Here is a 21,606-nt window from a genome sequence, read left to right as displayed (position 1 = left end):
GACCTACCAATCCCAAACCAAACACACAAAAAAGCATGAAAACCTTAGGACAGTGTAGCCTAGTAGGCCTTGTACCTTGACACATGAGACAGGCCAGCAAATCAACAGCAACTTCGATCAAAATATCTGATATGTCTGAATTGAAATGTCTATCTCTCTATGACTCAGAGTCCTTGTGGAACTAAGGATGGGTAAGAGCCTCCGCAGCTTCGCGCGTGCCACGACCGTCGTGCAAGGAGCATGCGCTGGTTTTGCTGGTAACTTTTTCCTGGAATCTGTGTTGCTGAATTATCAAATAGCTGCCCTGTACTCAGTGTTTGTTTTGGTTTACAGCTGAAAAAAAGATGTCTGCAACGGAGGACGACACTGAGTTGCGGGATCTTTTGATCCAAACCTTAGAAAACAATGGGGTGTTGAATAAACTAAAGGTAAGTAGGTACAGAACATGTAAAGCCATATGTCGAAAGACTGAGAATGTTGCTGTAACAGAGCTAACGTTACCATTTCGCAATAATAGCTACCTAGCTAGCACATCGTTAATGTTAGCTGGCTATCTGGCCCGCAGTGAAGTACCCGGGTACTGTCATGAGATCTAGTGAGATAGCTAGCTAGCATCTAACTTTGGATAACCAACTGCTAGCCAGTTAGCTAACTCATTTTACAAGCATGCATATTTAGGTACTTAGTTACCTAGCTAGTGTATAGCTAACTAGTTCAGACCAGTTTTTGAGGCCCTCTTGCTTTGGCCAACACTCTCTTTTGGGCTTCTGGTATTTTGCAGGCAGAAATGCGCGCTGCTGTCTTCCTGGCCATGGATGAACAAGATAAAGTGGAGGTAAGATGGATAACTAGCTGACTTGGGAGGATATTAAATCAATCCTGATAGTTTAGGGCTACTTATTGCTTCTCTTTAGTAATGACTTTCATTTTATGGACATGTCTGAAGCATATGATTTAGCTACCTACAGTTGAAGTCGGAAGTTTACATACACTTAGGTCATTAAAACTCGTTTTTCAACCACTCCACACATTTCTTGTTAACAAACTATAGTTTTGGGAAGTCGGTTAGACATCTACTTTGTGCATGACACAAGTAATTTTTCCAACAATTGTTTACAGACCGATTATTTCACTTATAATTCACTATCACAATTCCAGTGGGTCAGAAGTTTACATACACTAAATTGACTGTGCCTTTAAACAGCTTGGAAAATTCCAGAAAATGATGTCATGGCTTTAAAAGCTTCTGATAGGCTAATTGACATCATTTGAGTCAATTGGAGGTAAGGTATACCTGTGGATGTATTTCAAGGCCTACCTTCAAACTCAGTGCCTCTTTGCTTGACATCATGGGAAAATCAAAAGAAATCAGCCAAGACCTCAGAAAAACAATTGTAGACCTCCACAAGTCTGGTTCATCCTTGGGAGCAATTTCCAAACGCCTGAAGGTACCACTTTCATCTGTACAAACAATAGTATGCAAGTTTAAACACCATGGGACCACGCAGCCGTCATACCGCTCAGGAAGGAGACGTGTTCTGTCTCCTAGAGATGAACATACTTTGGTGCGAAAAGTGCAAATCAATCCCAGAACAACAGCAAAGGACCTTGTGAAGATGCTGGAGGAAACAGGTACAAAAGTATCTATATCCACAATAAAACAAGTCCTAAATCGACATAACCTGAAAGGCCTCTCAGCAAGGAAGAAGCCACTGCTCCAAAACCGCCATAAAAAAGCCGGACTACGGTTTGCAACTGCACATGGGGACAAAGATCGTACTTTTTGGAGAAATGTCCTCTGGTATGAAAAATGTATGCACTCACTAAATGTAAGTCGCTCTGGATAAGAGCATCTGCTAAATGACTAAAATGTAAATGTCTGATGAAACAAAAATAGAACTGTTTGACCACAATGACCATCGTTATGTTTGGAGGAAAAAGGGGGTAGGCTTGCAAGATGAAGAACACTATCCCAACCGTGAAGCACGGGGGTGGCAGCATCATGCTGTTGGGGTGCTTTGCTGCAGGAGGGACTGGTGCACTTCACAAAATAGATGGCATCATGAGGAAGGAAAAATATCTGGATATATTGAAGCAACATCTCAAGACATCCGTCAGAAAGTTAAAGCTTGGTCGCAAATGGGTCTTCCAAATAGACAATGACCCCAAGCATACTTCCAAAGTTGTGGCAAAATGGCTTAAGGACAACAAAGTCAAGGTATTGGAGTGGCCATCACAAAGCCCTGTCCTCAATCCTATAGAAAATGTGTGGGCAGAACTGAAAAAGAGTGTGCGAGCAAGGAGGCCTACAAACAAACTCAGTTACATCAGCTCTGTCAGGAGGAATGGGCCAAAATTCACCCAACTTATTGTGGGAAGCTTGTGGAAGGCTACCCGAACCGTTTGACCCAAGTTAAACAATTTAAAGGCAATGCTACCAAATACTAATTGAGTGTATGTAAACTTCTGACCCACTGGGAATGTGATTTAAAGAAATAAAAGCTGAAATAAATAATTCTCTCTACTATTATTCTGACATTTCACATTCTTAAAATAAAGTGGTGATCCTAACTGACCTAAAACAGGGAATTTGTACTAGTATTAAATGTCAGGAATTGTGAAAAACTGAGTTGAAATTTATTTGGCTAAGGTGTATGTAAACTTCTGACTTCAACTGTACATCTGCATAACCTCTGCTTCCACTCTCATTCACTTTCCCCCAGAATAAAACTCCACTTGTCAATGAAAACTTGAAGAAATGTCTTAATACACAGGATGGTAAGCCATGGTTGTATTATCCACCATGATTGTCTGAACAATAGTCTGCTCATCCCATAATCAACATACCTTTCATGATGAGGCTGATCATATCCTTCCCTTTGTAGGACGCCTGGTGACCAGCCTTATCATAGACTTCCTGCAGGTGTTCCACCTAGACTTCACGCTTGCTGTCTTCCAGCCAGAGATAAACTCAGTGAGTGTGTTACTCCCAGTGGACGGGGCTGGCCCGCATTTGGTCAAATAAAATACTTGGAAATGTCAGTGCTGTATTCACCATATTGTGTGTGTGTTATCCTCAGCTAAATGGCCTGGATAGCCGTGAGCAGGTGTCTCGTGAGCTGGGTATCACTGAGGCCGATATGAATAGGAACACTCCTCTGCTGCTGGAGCTCGTCAAGAGAGGCAGACACAGGGAGAAGACCTCCATCTTCTCAGAGGTAAAGACACACCATTGCACAGGGTTTGCCATTTTACATACATTTAGTCATTCACATACAATAGTGTATTCCTTTGCTCTCCAAAGAGCCTCTGACATTAGCAGTTGTCCAAACCCGAAGCCTCCCTGATTTGATTATGCTCTTGAATGGCTACCCTTCACCTCCTTTTAAAAGTGTTTTCAAATCAAATGTTATTTGTCACATACACGTGTTTAGCAGATGTTATTGCAGGTGTAGCGAAATGCTTGTGCTTCTAGCTCCGACAGTGCAGTAATATCTAACAAGTAATGTCTAACAATTTCACAACATATACCCAATACACACAAATCTAGTAAGGAATGGAATTTTAAGAATATATACATACAGTGGGGGAAAAAAGTATTTAGTCAGCCACCAATTGTGCAAGTTCTCCCACTTAAAAAGATGAGAGAGGCCTGTAATTTTCATCATAGGTACACGTCAACTATGACAGACCAAATGAGATTTTTTTTTCCTGAAAATCACATTGTAGGATTTTTAATGAATTTATTTGCAAATTATGGTGGAAAATAAGTATTTGGTCAATAACAAAAGTTTCTCAATATTTTGTTATATACCCTTTGTTGGCAATGACAAAGGTCAAATGTTTTCACAAGGTTTTCACACACTGTTACTGGTATTTTGGCCCATTCCTCCATGCAGATCTCCTCTAGAGCAGTGATGTTTGGGGCTGTCGCTGGGCAACACGTACTTTCAACTCCCTCCAAAGATTTTCTATGGGGTTGAGATCTGGAAACTGGCTAGGCCACTCCAGGACCTTGAAATGCTTCTTACGAAGCTACTCCTTCATTGCCCGGGTGGTGTGTTTGGGATCATTGTCATGCTGAAATTCCCAGCCACGTTTCATCTTCAATGCCCTTGCTGATGGAAGGAGGTTTTCACTCAAAATCTCACGATACATGGCCCCATTCATTCTTTCCTTTACACGGATCAGTCGTCCTGGTCCCTTTGCAGAAAAACAGCCCCAAAGCATGATGTTTCCACCCCCATGCTTCACAGTAGGTATGGTGTTCTTTGGATGCAACTCAGCATTATTTGTCCACCAAACACGACGAGTTGAGTTTTTACCAAAAAGTTATATTTTGGTTTCATCTGACCATATGACATTCTCCCAATCCTCTTCTAGATCATCCAAATGCACTCTAGCAAACTTCAGACGGGCCTGGACATGTACTGGCTTAAGCAGGGGGACACTGCAGGATTTGAGTCCCTGGCGGCGTAGTGTGTTACTGATGGTAGGCTTTGTTACTTTGGTCCCAGCTCTCTGCAGGTCATTCACTAGGTCCCCCCCGTGTGGTTCTGGGATTTTTGCTCACCGTTCTTGTGATCATTTTGACCCACGGGGTGAGATCTTGCGTGGAGCCCCAGATCGAGGGAGATTATCAGTGGTCTTGTATGTCTTCCATTTCCTAATAATTGCTCCCACAGTTGATTTCTTCAAACCAAGCTGCTTACCTATTGCAGATTCAGTCTTCCCAGCCTGGTGCAGGTCTACAATTTTGTTTCTGGTGTCCTTTGACAGCTCTTTGGTCTTGGCCATAGTGGAGTTTGGAGTGTGACTGTTTGAGGTTGTGGACAGGTGTCTTTTATACTGATAACAAGTTCAAACAGGTGCCATTAATACAGGTAACGAGTGGAGGACAGAGGAGCCTCTTAAAGAAGAAGTTACAGGTCTGTGAGAGCCAGAAATCTTGCTTGTTTGTAGGTGACCAAATACTTATTTTCCACCATAATTTGCAAATAAATTCATTAAAAATCCTACAATGTGATTTTCTGGAATTTTTTTCTCTCAATTTGTCTGTCATAGTTGACGTGTACCTATGAGGAAAATTACAGGCCTCTCTCATCTTTTTAAGTGGGAGAACTTGCACAATTGGTGGCTGACTAAATACTTTTCCCCCCACTGTATATGGACAAGCAATGACAGAGCGGCATGGACTAAGATACAGTAGAATATTATAGAATACAGTATATACATATGAGATGAGTAGTGCAAGATATGTAAACATTATTAAAGTGACTAGTGTTCCATTTCTTAAAGTGGCCAGTGATTCAATAGGCAGCAGCAGCCTCTAATGTGCTAGTGATGGCTATTTACCAGTCTGATGGCCTTGAGATAGAAGCTGTTTTTCATTCTCTCGGTCCCAGCTTTGATGCACCTGTACTGACCTCGCCTTCTGGATGATAGTGGGGTGAACAGGCAGTGGCTCGGGTGGTTGATGTCCTTGATGATCTTTTTGGCCTTCCTGTGACATCGGGTGCTGTATGTGTCTTGGAGGGCGGGTTGCCCCCGGTAATGCGTTCGGCAGAACGCACCACCCTCTGGAGAGCCCTGCAGTTGCGGGCGGTGCAGTTGCCGTTCCAGGTGGTGATACAGCCCAACAGGATGCTCTCAATTGTGCATCTGTAAAAGTTTGTGAGGGTTTTAGGTTCCAGCTTATGGTTATAATGGACAGCTTTCCTGCTCTCTACCCCCTCTGCTTTCGCTGCTCTGGCTGCTGTTATCTGATGTAAGGGGGGTAAAGCCACAAACATCCCCAAGGTAGTGAATTTTATGATCTTCATTCGTCTACCTTCTCACTCGCCCACTCACTAGGGTACATTTACATCTACGTTTACATCAAACATTTTAGCGGTCCCCCTCTTGACAGCGGAGATAAAACATTTTAGTTTTGGTGTTCATTTCCTGCAATTCTACATATTTTGCCATGGGGTGTAGAGAAAATGTTGCCGTTTAAAACAAGTTTGCTGCAATTCTACACATTTTGCCAAAGGGTGGAGAGAAATGTTTTTAATATGATATGAGTGAGAGTGATTAACAAAATCAATGGGGGGGCCCCCGGTCGGAAATTCGACCATGATTACTAGACTAATTTACCAATGTAAAAAATGTTAGCTGACATGGGCTAATTGAGTGACTGACATAACAAGAGAAACTGCTGATGCACAACCAAATTTAGAAATTGCACCTTGTGTATCCTATTATTCTAACACTCAACAGTAAGTTGAGACCCAGACTGAGTTCCTATTTGATCCACCGGCCTACAAAAGGGGGGCGGCCCATGGGCCACCAGTTGCCCATCACTGGCCTACAACATGAACACACAGATGTAATCCTTCATACAACAACATTTAGGCTGTTTGTCAATAGACTTGAGCTGCCGGAGAGAAAAGAAACTCCGTATATCTTATGATTGTCATTGACTACCAAATGCTAAAATTATCTGGGTCATAAGAATGCATTGTTCCATAAATGTAAAGGTACCCAGATGAATGAAAGAAAATGGTTTTCCTGTTGATCAGTGAGTTTCTGACATAACAAGTTTGTCCTACTTTCTTAGTCATGTTTCATACTCTGCTCAAATCAGCAGAATGAGTTCACGTGGCTAGTCTAGCATGCTCATACATACTGAGAACTCTGTGGGCCACAAAGGTGCACATGAAGAACTAGCATATAACACCACAAAGGACATTTTGAATCAGGTTATGTAGATTTGAATCTCAAGTTCATGTTTGTTTTACCCAAGAGGATTCTACTTTAAAGAGCAACTGCCTTTAAAAGCAACAAATCCCTTTTAAAACGACTTATGTGGCATCTATATGAGTCAGAAATGTATTCCAGTGTCAAAATGGACTACAAAGTGTAAATAGGACAATTTTGATCATAAAGTCAGTCTTGTCTAAAACTGAGTTTGGAACATCCGTAAGTCACAATGGGTAAATGAAGGTTGGGTTTTGATTTGACGATTTACATTTGCCCACTAACATGGGGTGAACAGCTGCGGTGATTGCTCTCTATCCAATTGCACATATAATATAATATGCCATTTAGCAGACGCTTTTATCCAAAGCGACTTACAGTCATGTGTGCATACATTTTTTTACGTATGGGTGGTCCTGGGGATCGAACCCACTACCCTGGCGTTACAAGTGCCATGCTCTACCAATTGAGCTACAGAGGACCACATAGACAGTGAGACAGACCTGCCCAGCAGCCCGACTTTATTTACATAAGACAACAAGTCACAATGTTTTTCTTGAGAAGTACTGCACCAAACACCTTAGTTAAATGTGCAACTAAAACATCCTCTGCAAAAACGTCAACATTTATTACAGATTTCTTGAGTTATCTTGGTTATTCTGGGGATTTTTAAGTGAAATAGGCTACAGTGTCTCATGGGGGAAAAACATCATTAACCAAATGCGGAATTGGTTAGGAAACACAACTCCAGAACTGAAATTAATTTTTTTCTAATGAGTAACAGTAAAACACACGTGCCAATCGGCGTGTTCAGTGGCTCTTTAAATGTAGAGAGATTGCTTGGTCTGATATTAATGTTCTTCCTTTTTGTCATTGTAGGAACTATCCCCCAGGCAATTAGCAGACACTCAGAAGAAGTTTGACAATTATGACAAGGTGATCATTCTAAGTAAAAAATATTTTTAAGCCATGTCTTACAATGTAGGTGTGCTCAATTTCGATCAACCTCATACAGGCTCCATTGCCGTAGATTGCCTGTCTTGTGGAAGTGTTTAAATGTCCAAGGTTCTTCCAAGATCCTGACTCTTACTGTGTTTCAACTATCCGCTTCACAGGACAGAACTGGTGGGATATGCAAAGAGGATTTGAAGGCTCTGTTTGGAGATGTCTTTCCCAACTTCAACAAGTATGTTTGGGCCATGTCATTCAAGCAACATGACAAAACACAGAGTGCTGCATTCTTGGACCAATATTAAACCAAAAAGCATGCATTTCCATTGAAAATGCTTTGTCATTCAGGAATAGACGTAATCTGGGTCTGGGGAAACCTGCCCTGATTGCAAAGCTAGTACTACAATGCTACTTGTGGTCAGAATCCACAGTTCATCCAGTTTTCCTTAAAGGTGCACTATGCAGAAATCGCTCTGCCATAAGTTACATATTGCAGCTTTAACACAACAAGTCGTTGTCTGTGTGTCCAATAACAGGAACATGCTGGAGAGGTTCGTCACTGATGAACTCCGAGCCGGAGACAAAGCCTCCAGTAAATGTAAGTGTTCTGTAGACTGACACGAAGTGACGTATTGTTAATGAATGGTTGCTATAATTACAAGCATGGCAACACAAAGCTGAGGGAAATGTCGTCATCTAATGCTTTGTCTCTGTGTTTCTGTAGCTAGTGACTTCCAGGAGTTTCTGGGCTTGTACAAGCGCTTCTTCAATCAGTGTCAAAGTGTGGTAATACACTTTTACTATTCAGTTTTTGATCAAATCATAGATTTAACTTTGTATGAACCGTTCCTTTCTGTGCGCCAACACATTGTCATAAGAGTCCTTCCCTTACAGATCACCCATGACACCAGTGATGTCATTCACAATCCCAGTCAATTTGTTGAGGAGAAGATGAGCCCTTCACCTGCTAGTAAGGTACGTTGGCTCTATTCAAACTATAGTGCACTGCATGTTCTAGTGCTGTAGTTCTGTCTATAAAATAGTTTCTCATAACATAACTATTGTCTTACTTAGTTAATATTGCGTTCCTTTAATACCTGTTTGCGAACAGCTTACTTGCGAATCAATACATTTCTACAGAACTTGCCCTGAAGTAACATGAACTCATAACAAGAGACCTAGCTTTGTATTTCCGGGATGGGAACATAGGGTATAAATGACATGGACATTTAATAGAATGTTGATTGTTAAAACAAAGCCTCTGGTTTTTTTACGCTTTCTTTCAAAAGGATGAAGAGGTCAGTAGACTAAACTGTATTTGATTCTCCCTAAATGTAGCCTCCTTTTAGGGCCCAGTACCCAACATGTTAGTGAGGCAGCAAATGTATGAGGAGGCTGATAGCGGTGTTCTCATACACAGATCCCCAGGTTTAAAGGACATAAGCACAGTGCACAGGAGGAGGAGAAGGCTGACACCAAGGTAAACTGCAAGACGGGGAACAGGGTTGTGTTCATTAGGCACCAAAACAGAATAAAATGTTCCAAAAGGGGGAGGGACTAGCTGGACATGTCCAATAAGCAACACTAGTTTTCGTTTGGTTTGCCCTAATGAACACAACCCTTGTGTACAATAGGCTCATACCAACGTATCCAGGGGAATTTCTCTCAACACTGGCTGGAGTGCGCTTTTAACCAATCAGCATTCAGGATTAGACCCATCCGTTGTATAATTGGTATGGTGTGACCACTAGCACTTAACAACTAAAGTCAACTGCTTCTTAACTGGGCTCTAACTACTGAGATACAGCCTCTAAAATGTGTTTTATCACCCAAATCTGATTCTAATGAATTATGAGTGTTGACAGTTTTGATTGAAAATCTCTTGACTGTGTTGTGTGCATGTATTTTACTAATGGCTCAACTTCACTGTCCTAATGGTTGATAAAGACTAACATAGCTGATGGGTTAGTTCTCAACATTTCCTCTAGCTAATATTTCAGTGCCACAACTAACTCTCCCTGTCGCTTCAAGTCTTCTTACCATTTGCAAATAAATGCTAGCTAACCCACTCAAATAAACAGAAGCAACTTTAAACTTGTGTTTTTGTGTTATGTTTGTTGTCTTGTTCCTGTATGTACCACACAGGGCGAGGAGATCAGCCACAGTGACACCAGCCTGAACTTCGGCTCTCTAAAGGGCAAAGGTCAGGGTCACGTGATGTCGAGGTACAGCGAGGCGTCCGGGGACAATGGCAACGCCCCCGTGGCGAGCCTGAAGAAGGGTCTCCAGGTAGAGGAGGAAGCAGATGAGGGTGACTCGTTCTTTGACGACCCTCTGCCTAAACCACAGAAAACCTATGGCTGGTGAGGACGCTTTGACCATCGGGGGGGGTGGGGTGTGTCTTGACTAACACAGGCTTTCTTTCTAGGTCCCTTACATTAAAGAGATGGAGAATGTAGCCTATGTGATCCTCTATTGAACAGGAGTGCTGCTCCATGATCCATCACATAAGTAATGCATTAGTGATAAATGTATAACATGGATGTTATTAATATTAGCATAGAAATTGATCATGACAAATGTTGCCACCGTATATCTAAGAATCTTAAAATGCAGGGGCGTTAATTAACTCTGAGGGGTTAGGTCTATGTGGAAAAAGTGGAGAAGTTTGGCGCTGTCGTGGCTCTGCTCACTGAATGTTGTCTCTCTCCTCTGTAATGCTGCGTATGGAAGCAGTAGTGTCCCCCTGACTAAGAGTAATTCAGGGGCCAGTCTGTCTGACAAGAGAAACAGTCAGAAAGAGTAAGTATGTCTTCACTGTAAACTCAATGAGTTAGTAGTTGGAAATGCAGGGCTGTGTTCACTAGGGAACACCGTAACAAATAATTTTGCAACGGATAACAAAATCACACAGGTATTCCCTCCCTGTTTCAGTCAGTTTCTTCCGTTTGGTGCCTAATGAACACAACCCTGTTCTATCTATAGAAGGTCATCTGAAATAGATATCAGTGTTGGGTTAGTATTCTGTGCTCTTGTTGAAAGTACAAAGGAGGTGTTTGTTAAGATGACTAAAGACCCTCAGAAACATGGACCTGTGTGACCTAGGTCTAAGTTGTGTGGTAGATGGTGGGTGGTTTGGTTTCACACAGGAGCACTGTGCTGTCTTGATCTGCTCTGCTCTGCTGCGCCGTGACCTTGTTCTTCCACTGTAGTGTTTCCTGTCTGCCCTGCTTCCCTCTGTCTCCTCCCTTCTTTCTTTCTGTTTATCTGTGTGTGTCCCTTCCCTCTGTCCCCAAGCAGCTTCGTCCACTCTTTGAGGGAGGAGAGCCTCTCAGGGCGCTCCTTTAGCCCAATGAGGAGGGGCACTAGCCTCAATGAGTGAGTGTGCATGGTGTTGGTGTGTCACTCCTCCATTCGCTAAGTCAGTTGTGCACCTCTGAGTGATGAGGTGTGAAAAATCACGTCTCTACTGTAATGAATGTTGTTTTGTAACGTTTGCTGTCAGCTTTGGAATCAATAGCCTGTCCTTTAACATCCAATATGGAGGTTATGGACTTGTACTTTTCCCTTTTTTTTCTCTGCATGTGTGTGTGTGTATTTTCGTGTGTGTGTATTTTCGTGTGTGTGTGTATTTCTGTGTGTGTGTGTTGTGTGAGTGTTCTTCCTTAACTGCTCTCCTTTGTGTGTCCTGTGTGTGTCCTGTCTGTCTCTCCTCTCTCTCTCTGGGCTCAGCCTGTCTGCTCTGGGCAGTGACACAAAGGGTGACGGGGACCAGCTCTTTTCTGACTATGATAATAAACTGAGCTGCTCGGGGAACAGGTGAGCTGCAGGCTCAAGGCAGGCATCTCTCTCTCTCTCTCTCTCTCTCTCTCTCTGTCTCTGTCTCTGTCTCTGTCTCTGTCTCTGTCTCTGTCTCTCGCTCTGTCTCTCGCTCTGTCTCTCGCGCTCTGTCTCTCGCTCTGTCTCTCGCTCTCTGTGCACACTCTCTCCTTCTTTATATCAAATACCTGTCTCCTCTACCTTAGTGAATGGCTCCTCTACCTTAGTGAATGGCTCCTCTACCTTAGTGAATGTGTGTTATTGTTGACTGTGTGTGTCCTCCAGACTGAGGCCTTGCCTCTTCTGTTCATCCCCCAGGAGAGCAGCAGATTTGGGCAGGGGAGCGGGCAGCAGCTCCCTGGCCTCCCAGAGGAGTGTTGCAGGTGGGGGGTCCCACTCAGGAGAAGCCCACCACAGAGACCTCTCAGGTAGCAGGAACGGTGAGGGAAGTGTGTGTAAGGAAGATATACTGAGTGTATAAAACATTAGGAACACCTTGCTAATATTGAGTTGCACTCCAAAACATTAGGAACACCTTCCTAATATTGAGTTGCACTCCAAAACATTAGGAACACCTTCCTAATATTGAGTTGCAATCCAAAACATTACGAACACCTTGCTAATATTGAGTTGCACCCCCTTTTGCCCTCAGAACAGCATCAATTTGGGGCATGGACTCTACAAGGTGTCAAAAGCATTCCACAGGGATGCTGGCCCTAGTTGACTCCAATCCTTCCCACAGTTGAGTCAAGTTGGCTGGATGTCCTTTGGGTGGTGGACCATTGTTGATACACACGGGAAACTGTTGAGCGTGAAAAACCCAGTGACATCAATAAGGGATCATAGCTTTCACCTGGTCAGTCTATGTCATGGAAAGAGCAAGTGTTCATAATGTTTTGTACACTGTGTACAGTCGTGGTCAAAAGTTTTGAGAATGACACAAGTATTGGTCTTCACAAAGTTAGCTGCTTCAGTGTTATGAGATATTTTTGTCAGATGTTACTATGGTATACTGAAGTATAATTACAGGCATTCCATAAGTGTCAAAGGCTTTTATTGACAATTACATTAAGTTTATGCAAAGAGTCAATATTTGCAGTGTTGACCCTTCTTTTTCAAGACCTCTGCAATCCGCCCTGGCATGCTGTCAATTAACTTCTGGACAACATCCTGACTGATGGCAGCCCATTCTTGCATAATCAATGCTTGGAGTTTGTCAGAATTTGTGGGTGTTTGTTTGTCCACCTGCCTCTTGAGGATCGACCACAAGTTCTCAATGGGATTAAGGTCTGGGGAGTTTCCTGGCAATGGACCCAAAATTTCGATGTTTTGTTCAACAAGCCACTAAGTTATGACTTTTGCCTTATGGCAAGGTGTTCCATCATGCTGGAAAATGCATTGGTCATCACCAAACTGGTCTTGGATGGTTGGGAGAAGTTGCTCTTCGGAGGATGTGTTGGTACCATTCTTTATTCATGGCTGTGTTTTTAGGCAAAATTGTGAGTGAGCCCACTCCCTTGGCTGAGAAGCAACCCCACACATGAATGGTCTCAGGATGCTTTACTGTTGGCATAACACAGGACTGATGGTAGCGCCCCCCTTATCTTCTCCGGACAAGGTGTTTTCCGAATGCCCCAAACAATCGGAAAGGGGATTCATCAGAGAGGAAAAACATTTTTTATTTTACCCCAGTCCTCAGCAGTCCAATCCCTGTACCTTTTGCAGAATATCAGTCTGTACCTGATGTTTTTCCTGGAGAGAAGTGGCTTCTTTGCTGCCCTTCTTGACACTAGGCCATCCTCCAAAAGTCTTCGCCTCACTGTGCGTGCAGATGCACTCACACTTGCTTGCTGCCATTCCTGAGCAAGCTCTGCACTGGTGGTGCCCTGATCCCGCAGCTGAATCAAATTTAGGAGATGGTCCTGGAGCTTGCTGGACTTTCTTGGGCGCCCTTACACCTTCTTCACAACAATTGAACCTCTCTTCTTGAAGTTCTTGATGATCCGATAAATGGTTGATTTAGGTGCAATCTTACTAGCAGCAATATCTTTGCCTGTGAAGCCCTTTTTGTGCAAAGCAATGATGACGGCACGTGTTTCCTTGCAGGTAACCATGGTTAACAGAGGACGAACAATGATTTCAAGCACCACCCTCCTTTTAAAGCTTCCAGTCTGTTATTCTAACTCAATCAGCATGACAGAGTGATATCCAGCCTTGTCCTCGTCAACACTCTCACCTGTGTTAACGAGAGAATCACTGACATGATGGCAGCTGGTCCTTTTCTGGCAGGGCTGAAATGCAGTGGAAATGTTTTTTGGGGATTAAGTTCATTTTCATGGCAAAGAGGGACTTTGCAATTAATTGCAATTCATCTGATCACTCTTCATGACATTCTGGAGTATATGCAAATTGCCATCATCAAAACTGAGGCAGCAGACTTTGTGAAAATTAGTATTTGTGTCATTCTCAAAACCTTTGACCACGACTGTATGCTGGAATAGAGGACGCAACTTTAACATCAGTATGTGTATGTGAACAGTAAATGCTTGTATTTCTTTATTATGTTTTTTCTGTCAAGCACTATTACACTTCATTGATTTGAATGGGTTTGTTAGGGGTTTGGTCAGGTTTTTTTCTCTTGCGAATTAATGCTTGAATTCTTTCAGGTACTTCAAACTCCAAAGACAAAGGATTCAAAGACTTTAAGACGATGAACAATAAAACTGGATCTTCCGTGCAGGGTATGATGTTAACCCAGTTCCATGTTTATTTCTTTATTTTCTATTATGTTTTGGTGGGTTACTGTAATACCCCGCCACAAGTGGCAGAATCTATATTACAGTAAATAATACGGCTAAACTCCAATGTACTAATAGAGGGTAAACCAATGTTCTTGAAGAGAGTGTATAAGGAAGGTATCATGTTTATTAATGACATTGTAAACAACAACGGTAAAATTATGTCACACAAGCAATTAATCAGGGTGTATGGAGATGTATGCTCAATACAAAATTATAACCATCTCATTGCAGCTGTGCCACAAAAATGGAAGTGGCAATTACTTAAAAGAGAAAGGAATGAGCTAGTTTGTCTGACACCAATAAAAACATTATAAATGGCTTTAAATGACCAATATTAATGGTGAAATGTGTCCGTTTCGCTTAGGGTCAAGAGGTTTGACACCTATGCCGCATAAAATACAAGATAGTTGGGAAGAGATTTTCCATGTCCCAATACCATGGCATGGGGTTTATGAACTGATATATGAAACAACAATTGACACATCAATCCGTTATCGGTGGCTTGTTTTTGGAGTCAGGTCCAGGAATGGTTGTTATGTCATAATATCAGGGTGTGGTTGGACCTGCAAACTGTATTGTTGGGGAATTTGAAGGACCACAGTCAGGCAATAGGAAATATCATTATGCTCTTGGGTAAAATGTTTATTTTTGGGGCAATTTGGACAGAACATTTGCAGATAGGAAGGTTCAAGACCCTAGAGAGACACCACGGTAGAATGGATTATGTATTGCAGGTGGAAATGGTAGAATTATGATTTACTGGGAAAGGTGGGTTGATCTGTGGCTGTCTGAATGTTCGAATGAATGAGTGTTGGAAGAAATACATAGGCATGGCATGCACAGTATAACTGTTTGAGGTCCTCCAATCGGGCGAGGGTGGGGATGTGATTATTATATGTTTGGTGTTATGGTTTCACAATTTGAGCGGTGTGTGTGCTGGTCTTGGTGGTTATGGGTGTACTCACTTCCATGCCCGCCCGGGCGTCCGGCGGGGCTTTGTCCTTCTCGCCGTTGTAAAATCCCTTTGGGGCTGGGGCTTCGCCCTGCCAGCGTCTCGGGGCGGGTGGGGGCAAGCACACCCACTGACCAGAGTACCCACTGATGAGAGCAGCAATTCATATTGTTGTTGTTTCAATTTTTGTTTAAAATACCCCACTGTTTTAACAGATGATGACGTTGACTATGACGATGACTTTAACAGGTAATGTAGGGCATTGTCCTGAGTCTTCACTAGATCTCACTAGCAATTTTTAGATGGAGTTCAGTGCTCTTTCAGTTGTATTCCTTATCTGTACCATGAGAGATATCAATCTAAAGGGTTTCCTCTGTGTTTCTGGTTTACCACCATCAGCCATCGATCAGATATCTCCAAGAGCGAGGTGAGCATCGGAGAAGAGATCGAGGAGGTTTCCATCGAGGGACCTGACAACAGCGATAAGGTGTGTGTGAAAGTAAGGGCAACGGGCATTCAACCTACAGGTCTGTGTTCAGATAGTGAGCAGCAGTGGTCTCCTCTAGTAGTCTAGACTCAGAAATAGGAAGTTATTTACTACACTTTGTTCAGGTTTAGTTGTATGTAGAGAAAATGAAAGCTAGTTGAAGATGTCGACTTGCAAATGTCAGAGTGTTGTAGCAAATTGTCTTTGTCCTCAGTCAAACACAAATCGTTTTTGTAGAATTAAGATAGACTTTATTACATGTGTAATAGAGCAGAGGTGGGGTGCAGAGCATCTTATTGTCCACCTCCAGCTCTGTTTATATAGTCATTTTACATACATTTTTATCTTAACCCCTCCCTCTTGGGTTCCACCACCACTGTCTTCAGTTTCCCCTCTTGACCGCTCCACCTAAGCCTAAACCCTCTGTCCCAGCCTGTCACGCTATAATTTAATCAGGAAGACACTCAAGAAGAGACAGAGTTCAGCCTGGTTTCAGTCACTGATAAGATAATACAACCGAAGACAGGTCAGATGACCAGAGAATAAACACATGAACCCAGTGAGAGAAACCAATTACGTTCTTGCCTAGCAACAGAGATGTATCAATGTTTAACCCTGGCTCTGTGTTTGATGATTAACCATGTCTATCCCATAGTCCACTGAAAGATCCTCATCATATGGTTAAAATCTAACAGAGCCATTTCCTGGCTCTGTTTCACAATTCCCTGAGCTATTTCCTTGATGTTGGAACGTTGCTGCGGGGACTTGCTTCCATTCAGCCACGAGCATTAGTGAGGTTGGGCACTGATGTTGGTCGATTAGGCCTGGCTCACAGTCAGCATTCCAATTCATTTCAAAGGTGTTCCATGGGGTTGAGGTCAGGGCTCTGTGCAGGCCAGTCAAGTTCTTCGACACCGATCTCAACAAACCATTTCTGTATGGAGCTCGCTTTGTGCACAGGGGCATTGTCATGCTGAAACAGGAAAGGACCTTCCCCAAACTGTTGCCACAAAGTCACTGAGCTCTTCAGTAAGGCCATTCTACTGCCAATTTTTGTCTATGGAGATTTTATTGCTGTGTGCTCGATTTTATACACCTGTCAGCAACGGGTGTGGCTGAAATAGCCGAATCCACAAGTTTGAAGAGGTGTCCACATACAGTGCATTCGGAAAGTATTCAGACGCTTTACTTTTTACACATTACGTTACAGCCTTATTCTAAAATTGATTAAATTGTTTTTCCCCTCTTCAATCTACACACAATAACCCATAATGACAAAGCAAAAACAGGTTTTTAGAATTTTTTGCAAATGTATTAAAAAAAAAAAACTATCACATTTGCATAAGTATTCCGACCCTTTACTTTGTACTTTGTTGAAGCACCTTTGGCAGCGATTACAGCCTCGAGTCTTGGGTATCATGCTACAAGCTTGGCACACCTGTATTTGGGGAGTTTCTCCCATTCTTCTCTGCAGATCCTCTCAAGCTATGTCAGGTTGGATGGGGAGCGTTGCTGCACTGTCTTTTTCAGGTCTCTCCAGAGATGTTTGATCGGGTTAAAGTCCGGGCTCTGGCTGGGCCACTCAAGGACATTCAGAGACTTGTCCCGAAGCCTCTCCTGCGCTGTCTTGGCTGTGTGCTTAAGGCTGTTGTCCTGTTGAAGGTGAACCTTCTCCCCAGTCTGAGGTCCTGAATGCTCTGGAGCAGGTTTTCATCAACAATCTCGCTGTACTTTGCTCTGTTCATCTTTCCCTCGATCCTGACTAGTCTCCCAGTCCCTGCCGCTGAAAAACATCCCCACAGCATGATGCTGCCACCACCATGCTTCACCATAAGGATGGTGCCAGGTTTCCTCTAGTCGTGACGCTTGGCATTCAAGCACAGGAGTTAAATATTGGTTTCATCAAAGCAGAGAATCTTGTTTCCTTTAGGTGCCTTTTCTTAAACTCCAAGTGGGCTGTCATGTACCTTTTTACTGAGGAGTGGCTTCTGTCTGGCCACTCTACCATAAAGGCCTGATTGGTGGAGTGCTGCAGAGATGGTTGTCCTCCTGGAAGGTTCTCCCATCTCCACAGAGGAACTCTGGAGCTTTGTCAGAGTGACCATCTGGTTCTTGGTCACTTCCCTGACAAAGGCTCTTCTCCCCTGATTGCTCAATTTGGCCGGGCGGCCAGCTCTAGGATGAGTCTTTTTTGGTACCCTTCCCCAGATCTGTGCCTCGACACAATCCTGTCTCAGAGCTCTACGGACAATTCCTTCAACTTCATGGCTTGGTTTTTGCTCTGACATGCACTGTCAACTGTGGGACCTTATATAGAGAGGTGTGTGCCTTTCCAAATCATGTCCAATCAATTGAATTTACCACAGGTGGACTCCAATCAAGTTGTAGAAACATCTCAAGGATGATCAATGGAAACATGATGCTCCTGAGCTCAATTTCGAGTCTCATAGCAAAGGGTCTGAATACTTATGTAAATAAGATGTTTTTATTTTGTTTGTATATATTTGTTAAAATGTCTAAATCTGTTTTTTCGCTTTGTCATTATGGGTTATTGTGTGTAGATTGATAAGGAAAACAAATAATTTAATCCATTTTAGAATAAAGCTGTAACAATTTTTTTTGGGAAGAGTCAAGGGGTCTGAATACTTTACGAATACTGAGAGACCTGAGCACCTAGGACCATGCGTCGGGACTACCGGCCGTGGTGACTCCTTGCTGTCCCCAGTCCGCCTGGCCTTGCTGCTATTCCAGTTTCAACTGTTCTGCCTGCGGTTATGGAACCCCTACCTGTCCCAGACCTGCTGTTTTCAACTCTTAATGATCGGCTATGAAAAGCCAACTGAGATTTATTCCTGATTATTATTTGACCATGCTTGTCACTTATGAACATTTTTGAACATCTTGGCATGGTTCTGTTATAATCTTCACCCGGCACAGCCAGAAGAGGACTGGCCACCCCTCATAGCCTGGTTCCTCTCTAGGTTTCTTCCTAGGTTTTCGCCTTTCTAGGGAGTTTTTCCTAGCCACCGTGCTTCTACACCTGCATTACTAGCTGTTTGGGGTTTTAGGCTGGGTTTCTGTACAGCACTTCGAGATATTAGCTGATGTAAGAAGGGCTATATAAAATAAAATTGATTGATTGAAAATTGAATACACTGTATATAATTTGAAAACCTAGGTTATTCAGCCAATCAGTACTTTAGTGTGTGTGTGTGTGTGTGTGTGTGTATGTATGTGTATGTGTATATACAGTGGGGAGAAAAAGTATTTGATACACTGCAGATTTTGCAGGTTTTCCTACTTACAAAGCATGTAGAGGTCTGTCATTTTTATCATAGGTACACTTCAACTGTGAGAGACGGAATCTAAAACAAAAATCCTGAAAATCACATTTGTATGATTTTTAAGTAATTAATTTGCATTTTATTGCATGACATAAGTATTTGATACATCAGAAAAGCAGAACTTAATATTTGGCACAGAATCCTTTGTTTGCAATTACAGAGATCATACGTTTCCTGTAGGTCTTGACCAGGTTTGCACACACTGCAGCAGGGATTTTGGCCCACTCCTCCATACAGACCTTCTCCAGATCCTTCAGGTTTCGGGGCTGTCGCTGGGCAATACGGACTTTCAGCTCACTCCAAAGATGTTCTATTGGGTTCAGGTCTGGAGACTGGCTAGGCCACTCCAGGACCTTGAGATGCTTCTTACAGAGCCACTCCTTAGTTGCCCTGGCTGTGTGTTTTGGGTCGTTGTCATGCTGGAAGACCCAGCCACGACCCATCTTCAATGCTCTTACTGAGGGAAGGAAGTTGTTGGCCAAGATCTCGCGATACATGGCACCATCCATCCTCCCCTCAATATGGTGCAGTCGTCCTGTCCCCTTTGCAGAAAAGCATCCCCAAAGAATGATGTTTCCACCTCCATGCTTCACGGTTGGGATGGTGTTCTTGGGGTTGTACTCATCCTTCTTCTTCCTCCAAACACGGCGAGTGGAGTTTAGACCAAAAAGCTCTATTTTTGTCTCATCAGACCACATTACCTTCTCCCATTCCTCCTCTCGATCATCCAGATGGTCATTGGCAAACTTCAGATGGGCCTGGACATGCGCTGGCTTGAGCAGGGGGAACTTGCGTGCGCTGCAGGATTTTAATCCATGACGGCGTAGTGTGTTACTAATGGTTTTCTTTGAGACTGTGGTCCCAGCTCTCTTCAGGTCATTGAACAGGTCCTGCCGTGTAGTTCTGGGCTGATCCCTCACCTTCCTCATGATCATTGATGCCCCACGAGGTGAGATGTTGCATGGAGTCCCAGACCGAGGGTGATTGACCGTCATCTTGAACTTCTTCCATTTTCTAACAATTGCACCAACAGTTGTTGCCTTCTCACCAAGCTGCTTGCCTATTGTCCTGTAGCCTATCCCAGCCTTGTGCAGGTCTACAATTGTATCCCTGATGACCTTACACAGCTCTCTGGTCTTGGCCATTGTGGAGAGGTTGGAGTCTGTTTGAGTGTGTGGACAGGTGTCTTTTATACAGGTAACGAGTTCAAACAGGTGCAGTTAATACAGGTAATGAGTGGAGAACAGGAGGGCTTCTTAAAGAAAAACTAACAGGTCTGTGAGAGCCGGAATTCTTACTGGTTGGTAGGTGATCAAATACATTTACAATTTAGTCATTTTAGCAGACGCTCTTATCCAGAGCGACTTACAGGAGCAATCAGGGGTTAAGTGCCTTGCTCAAGGGCACAGACAGATTTTTCACCTAGTCGACTCGGGGATTAGAACCAGCGACCTTTCGGTTACTGGCACAACGCTCTTAACCACTAAGCGACCTGCCGCCCCAAATACTTATGTCATGCATTAAAATGCAAATTAATTACTTAAAAATCATACAATGTGATTAGATTCCGTCTCTCACAGTTGAAGTGTACCTATGATAAAAATTACAGACCTCTACATGCTTTGTAAGTAGGAAAACCTGCAAAATCTGCAGTGTATCAAATACTTGTTCTCCTCACTGTAGGTTTGAATAAACATGTAGGGTGTCTTTGGTGGTATTGGTATATTACCATGTCTCTCACACACTATCCCTTTCTTTTCTCCTCTCCCCCTCCATCTATCTATCCCCCCCATCAGTTTGATGAGATCACTCAGGACCTCAGTGTATCTCAGCTCAGCCAGACTCAAGGAGCTGACTACATGGAGGAGGTGGCATGACAGTCCATCAGCCTTACACCACACAGGACATTTCTACTACGTTAACTACTATTTATGTTATGTGTGTACCGGAGGAGGCTAGTGGGAGGAGCTATGTGAGGATGGGCTCGTTGTAATGGGTGAAATGGAATCTTTGGAACAGAGTCAAACGTGATTTCCATATGTTTGATCTGTTTTGATACCGTTCAGTTAATTCCATTCCAGTCATTACAATGTGCCCATCCGCCTATAGCTCTTCCCACCAGCCTCCTCTGGTGTGTACATAATTTGTGTACATTTGTGTTCACGGACCTAATAAAATGACCACTGTTACCCAGATTTTTCTTGAGGACTGTTTTTATTGTGCTCCTTTTTAATGTCATGTATACAGATATATGTCAAGGATCTCAGGGATGACATGAAACCACAATGTGGGAGTTTACTGTAATTTATGCTGTGGCACTGACTTAAGTTGGCAGACAGATTCAACCACAAAGACCAGGGGTTTTTTCAATGCCTCGCAAAGAAGGGAACCTAGTGGTAAATGGGTAAAAAAAAAAAAAAAAAAAAAAGCAGACATTGAATATCCCTTTGAACATCGTGAAGTTAACCATTACACTTTGGGTGGTGTTTTTTGCAAATGTATAAAAATAAACAG

The 21,606-nt window shown here is 43.0% G+C and overlaps 1 protein-coding gene across 12 annotated transcripts; it reads left to right on the top strand.

Moving 5' to 3' along the window:
- Positions 1-256: 256 nt before the first annotated feature.
- Positions 257-21,287, top strand: LOC121548599 (centrosomal protein 43). 12 transcript variants are annotated; one of them, XM_041860091.2, is made up of 21 exons: positions 257-428; positions 782-835; positions 2,724-2,778; positions 2,886-2,974; positions 3,081-3,218; positions 7,618-7,674; positions 7,854-7,924; positions 8,226-8,287; positions 8,414-8,475; positions 8,584-8,664; positions 8,979-8,987; positions 9,110-9,169; positions 9,835-10,052; positions 10,423-10,491; positions 10,990-11,067; positions 11,422-11,508; positions 11,827-11,936; positions 14,175-14,249; positions 15,477-15,510; positions 15,661-15,748; positions 20,889-21,287. In XM_041860091.2, exons 1-21 carry the CDS (start codon positions 345-347, stop codon positions 20,967-20,969), a joined length of 1,662 nt encoding a protein of 553 aa, XP_041716025.2. In that variant the 5' UTR covers positions 257-344; the 3' UTR covers positions 20,970-21,287. The 12 variants fall into 12 exon arrangements, with proteins under 12 accessions (XP_041716025.2, XP_041716022.2, XP_041716027.2 ...); XM_041860088.2 differs by having other exon boundaries at positions 11,827-11,948; XM_041860089.2 differs by having other exon boundaries at positions 258-428; positions 10,426-10,491; positions 11,827-11,948.
- Positions 21,288-21,606: the final 319 nt, after the last annotated feature.

The sequence above is a fragment of the Coregonus clupeaformis genome, chromosome 33 (assembly GCF_020615455.1).
Source record: "Coregonus clupeaformis isolate EN_2021a chromosome 33, ASM2061545v1, whole genome shotgun sequence".
Lineage (NCBI taxonomy): Eukaryota > Metazoa > Chordata > Actinopteri > Salmoniformes > Salmonidae > Coregonus > Coregonus clupeaformis.
This window is presented reverse-complemented; position numbering and strand designations above follow the sequence as displayed.

Coding starts and splice junctions, on each gene's coding strand:
- LOC121548599 (XM_041860088.2), top strand. CDS start 345: ATGTCTGCAACGGAGGACGACACTGAGTTGCGGGATCTTTTGATCCAA. Junction 7,925..8,225: donor GTCTTTCCCAACTTCAACAA/GTATGTTTGGGC, acceptor GTCCAATAACAG/GAACATGCTGGAGAGGTTCG. Junction 11,509..11,826: donor CTGAGCTGCTCGGGGAACAG/GTGAGCTGCAGG, acceptor TTCATCCCCCAG/GAGAGCAGCAGATTTGGGCA.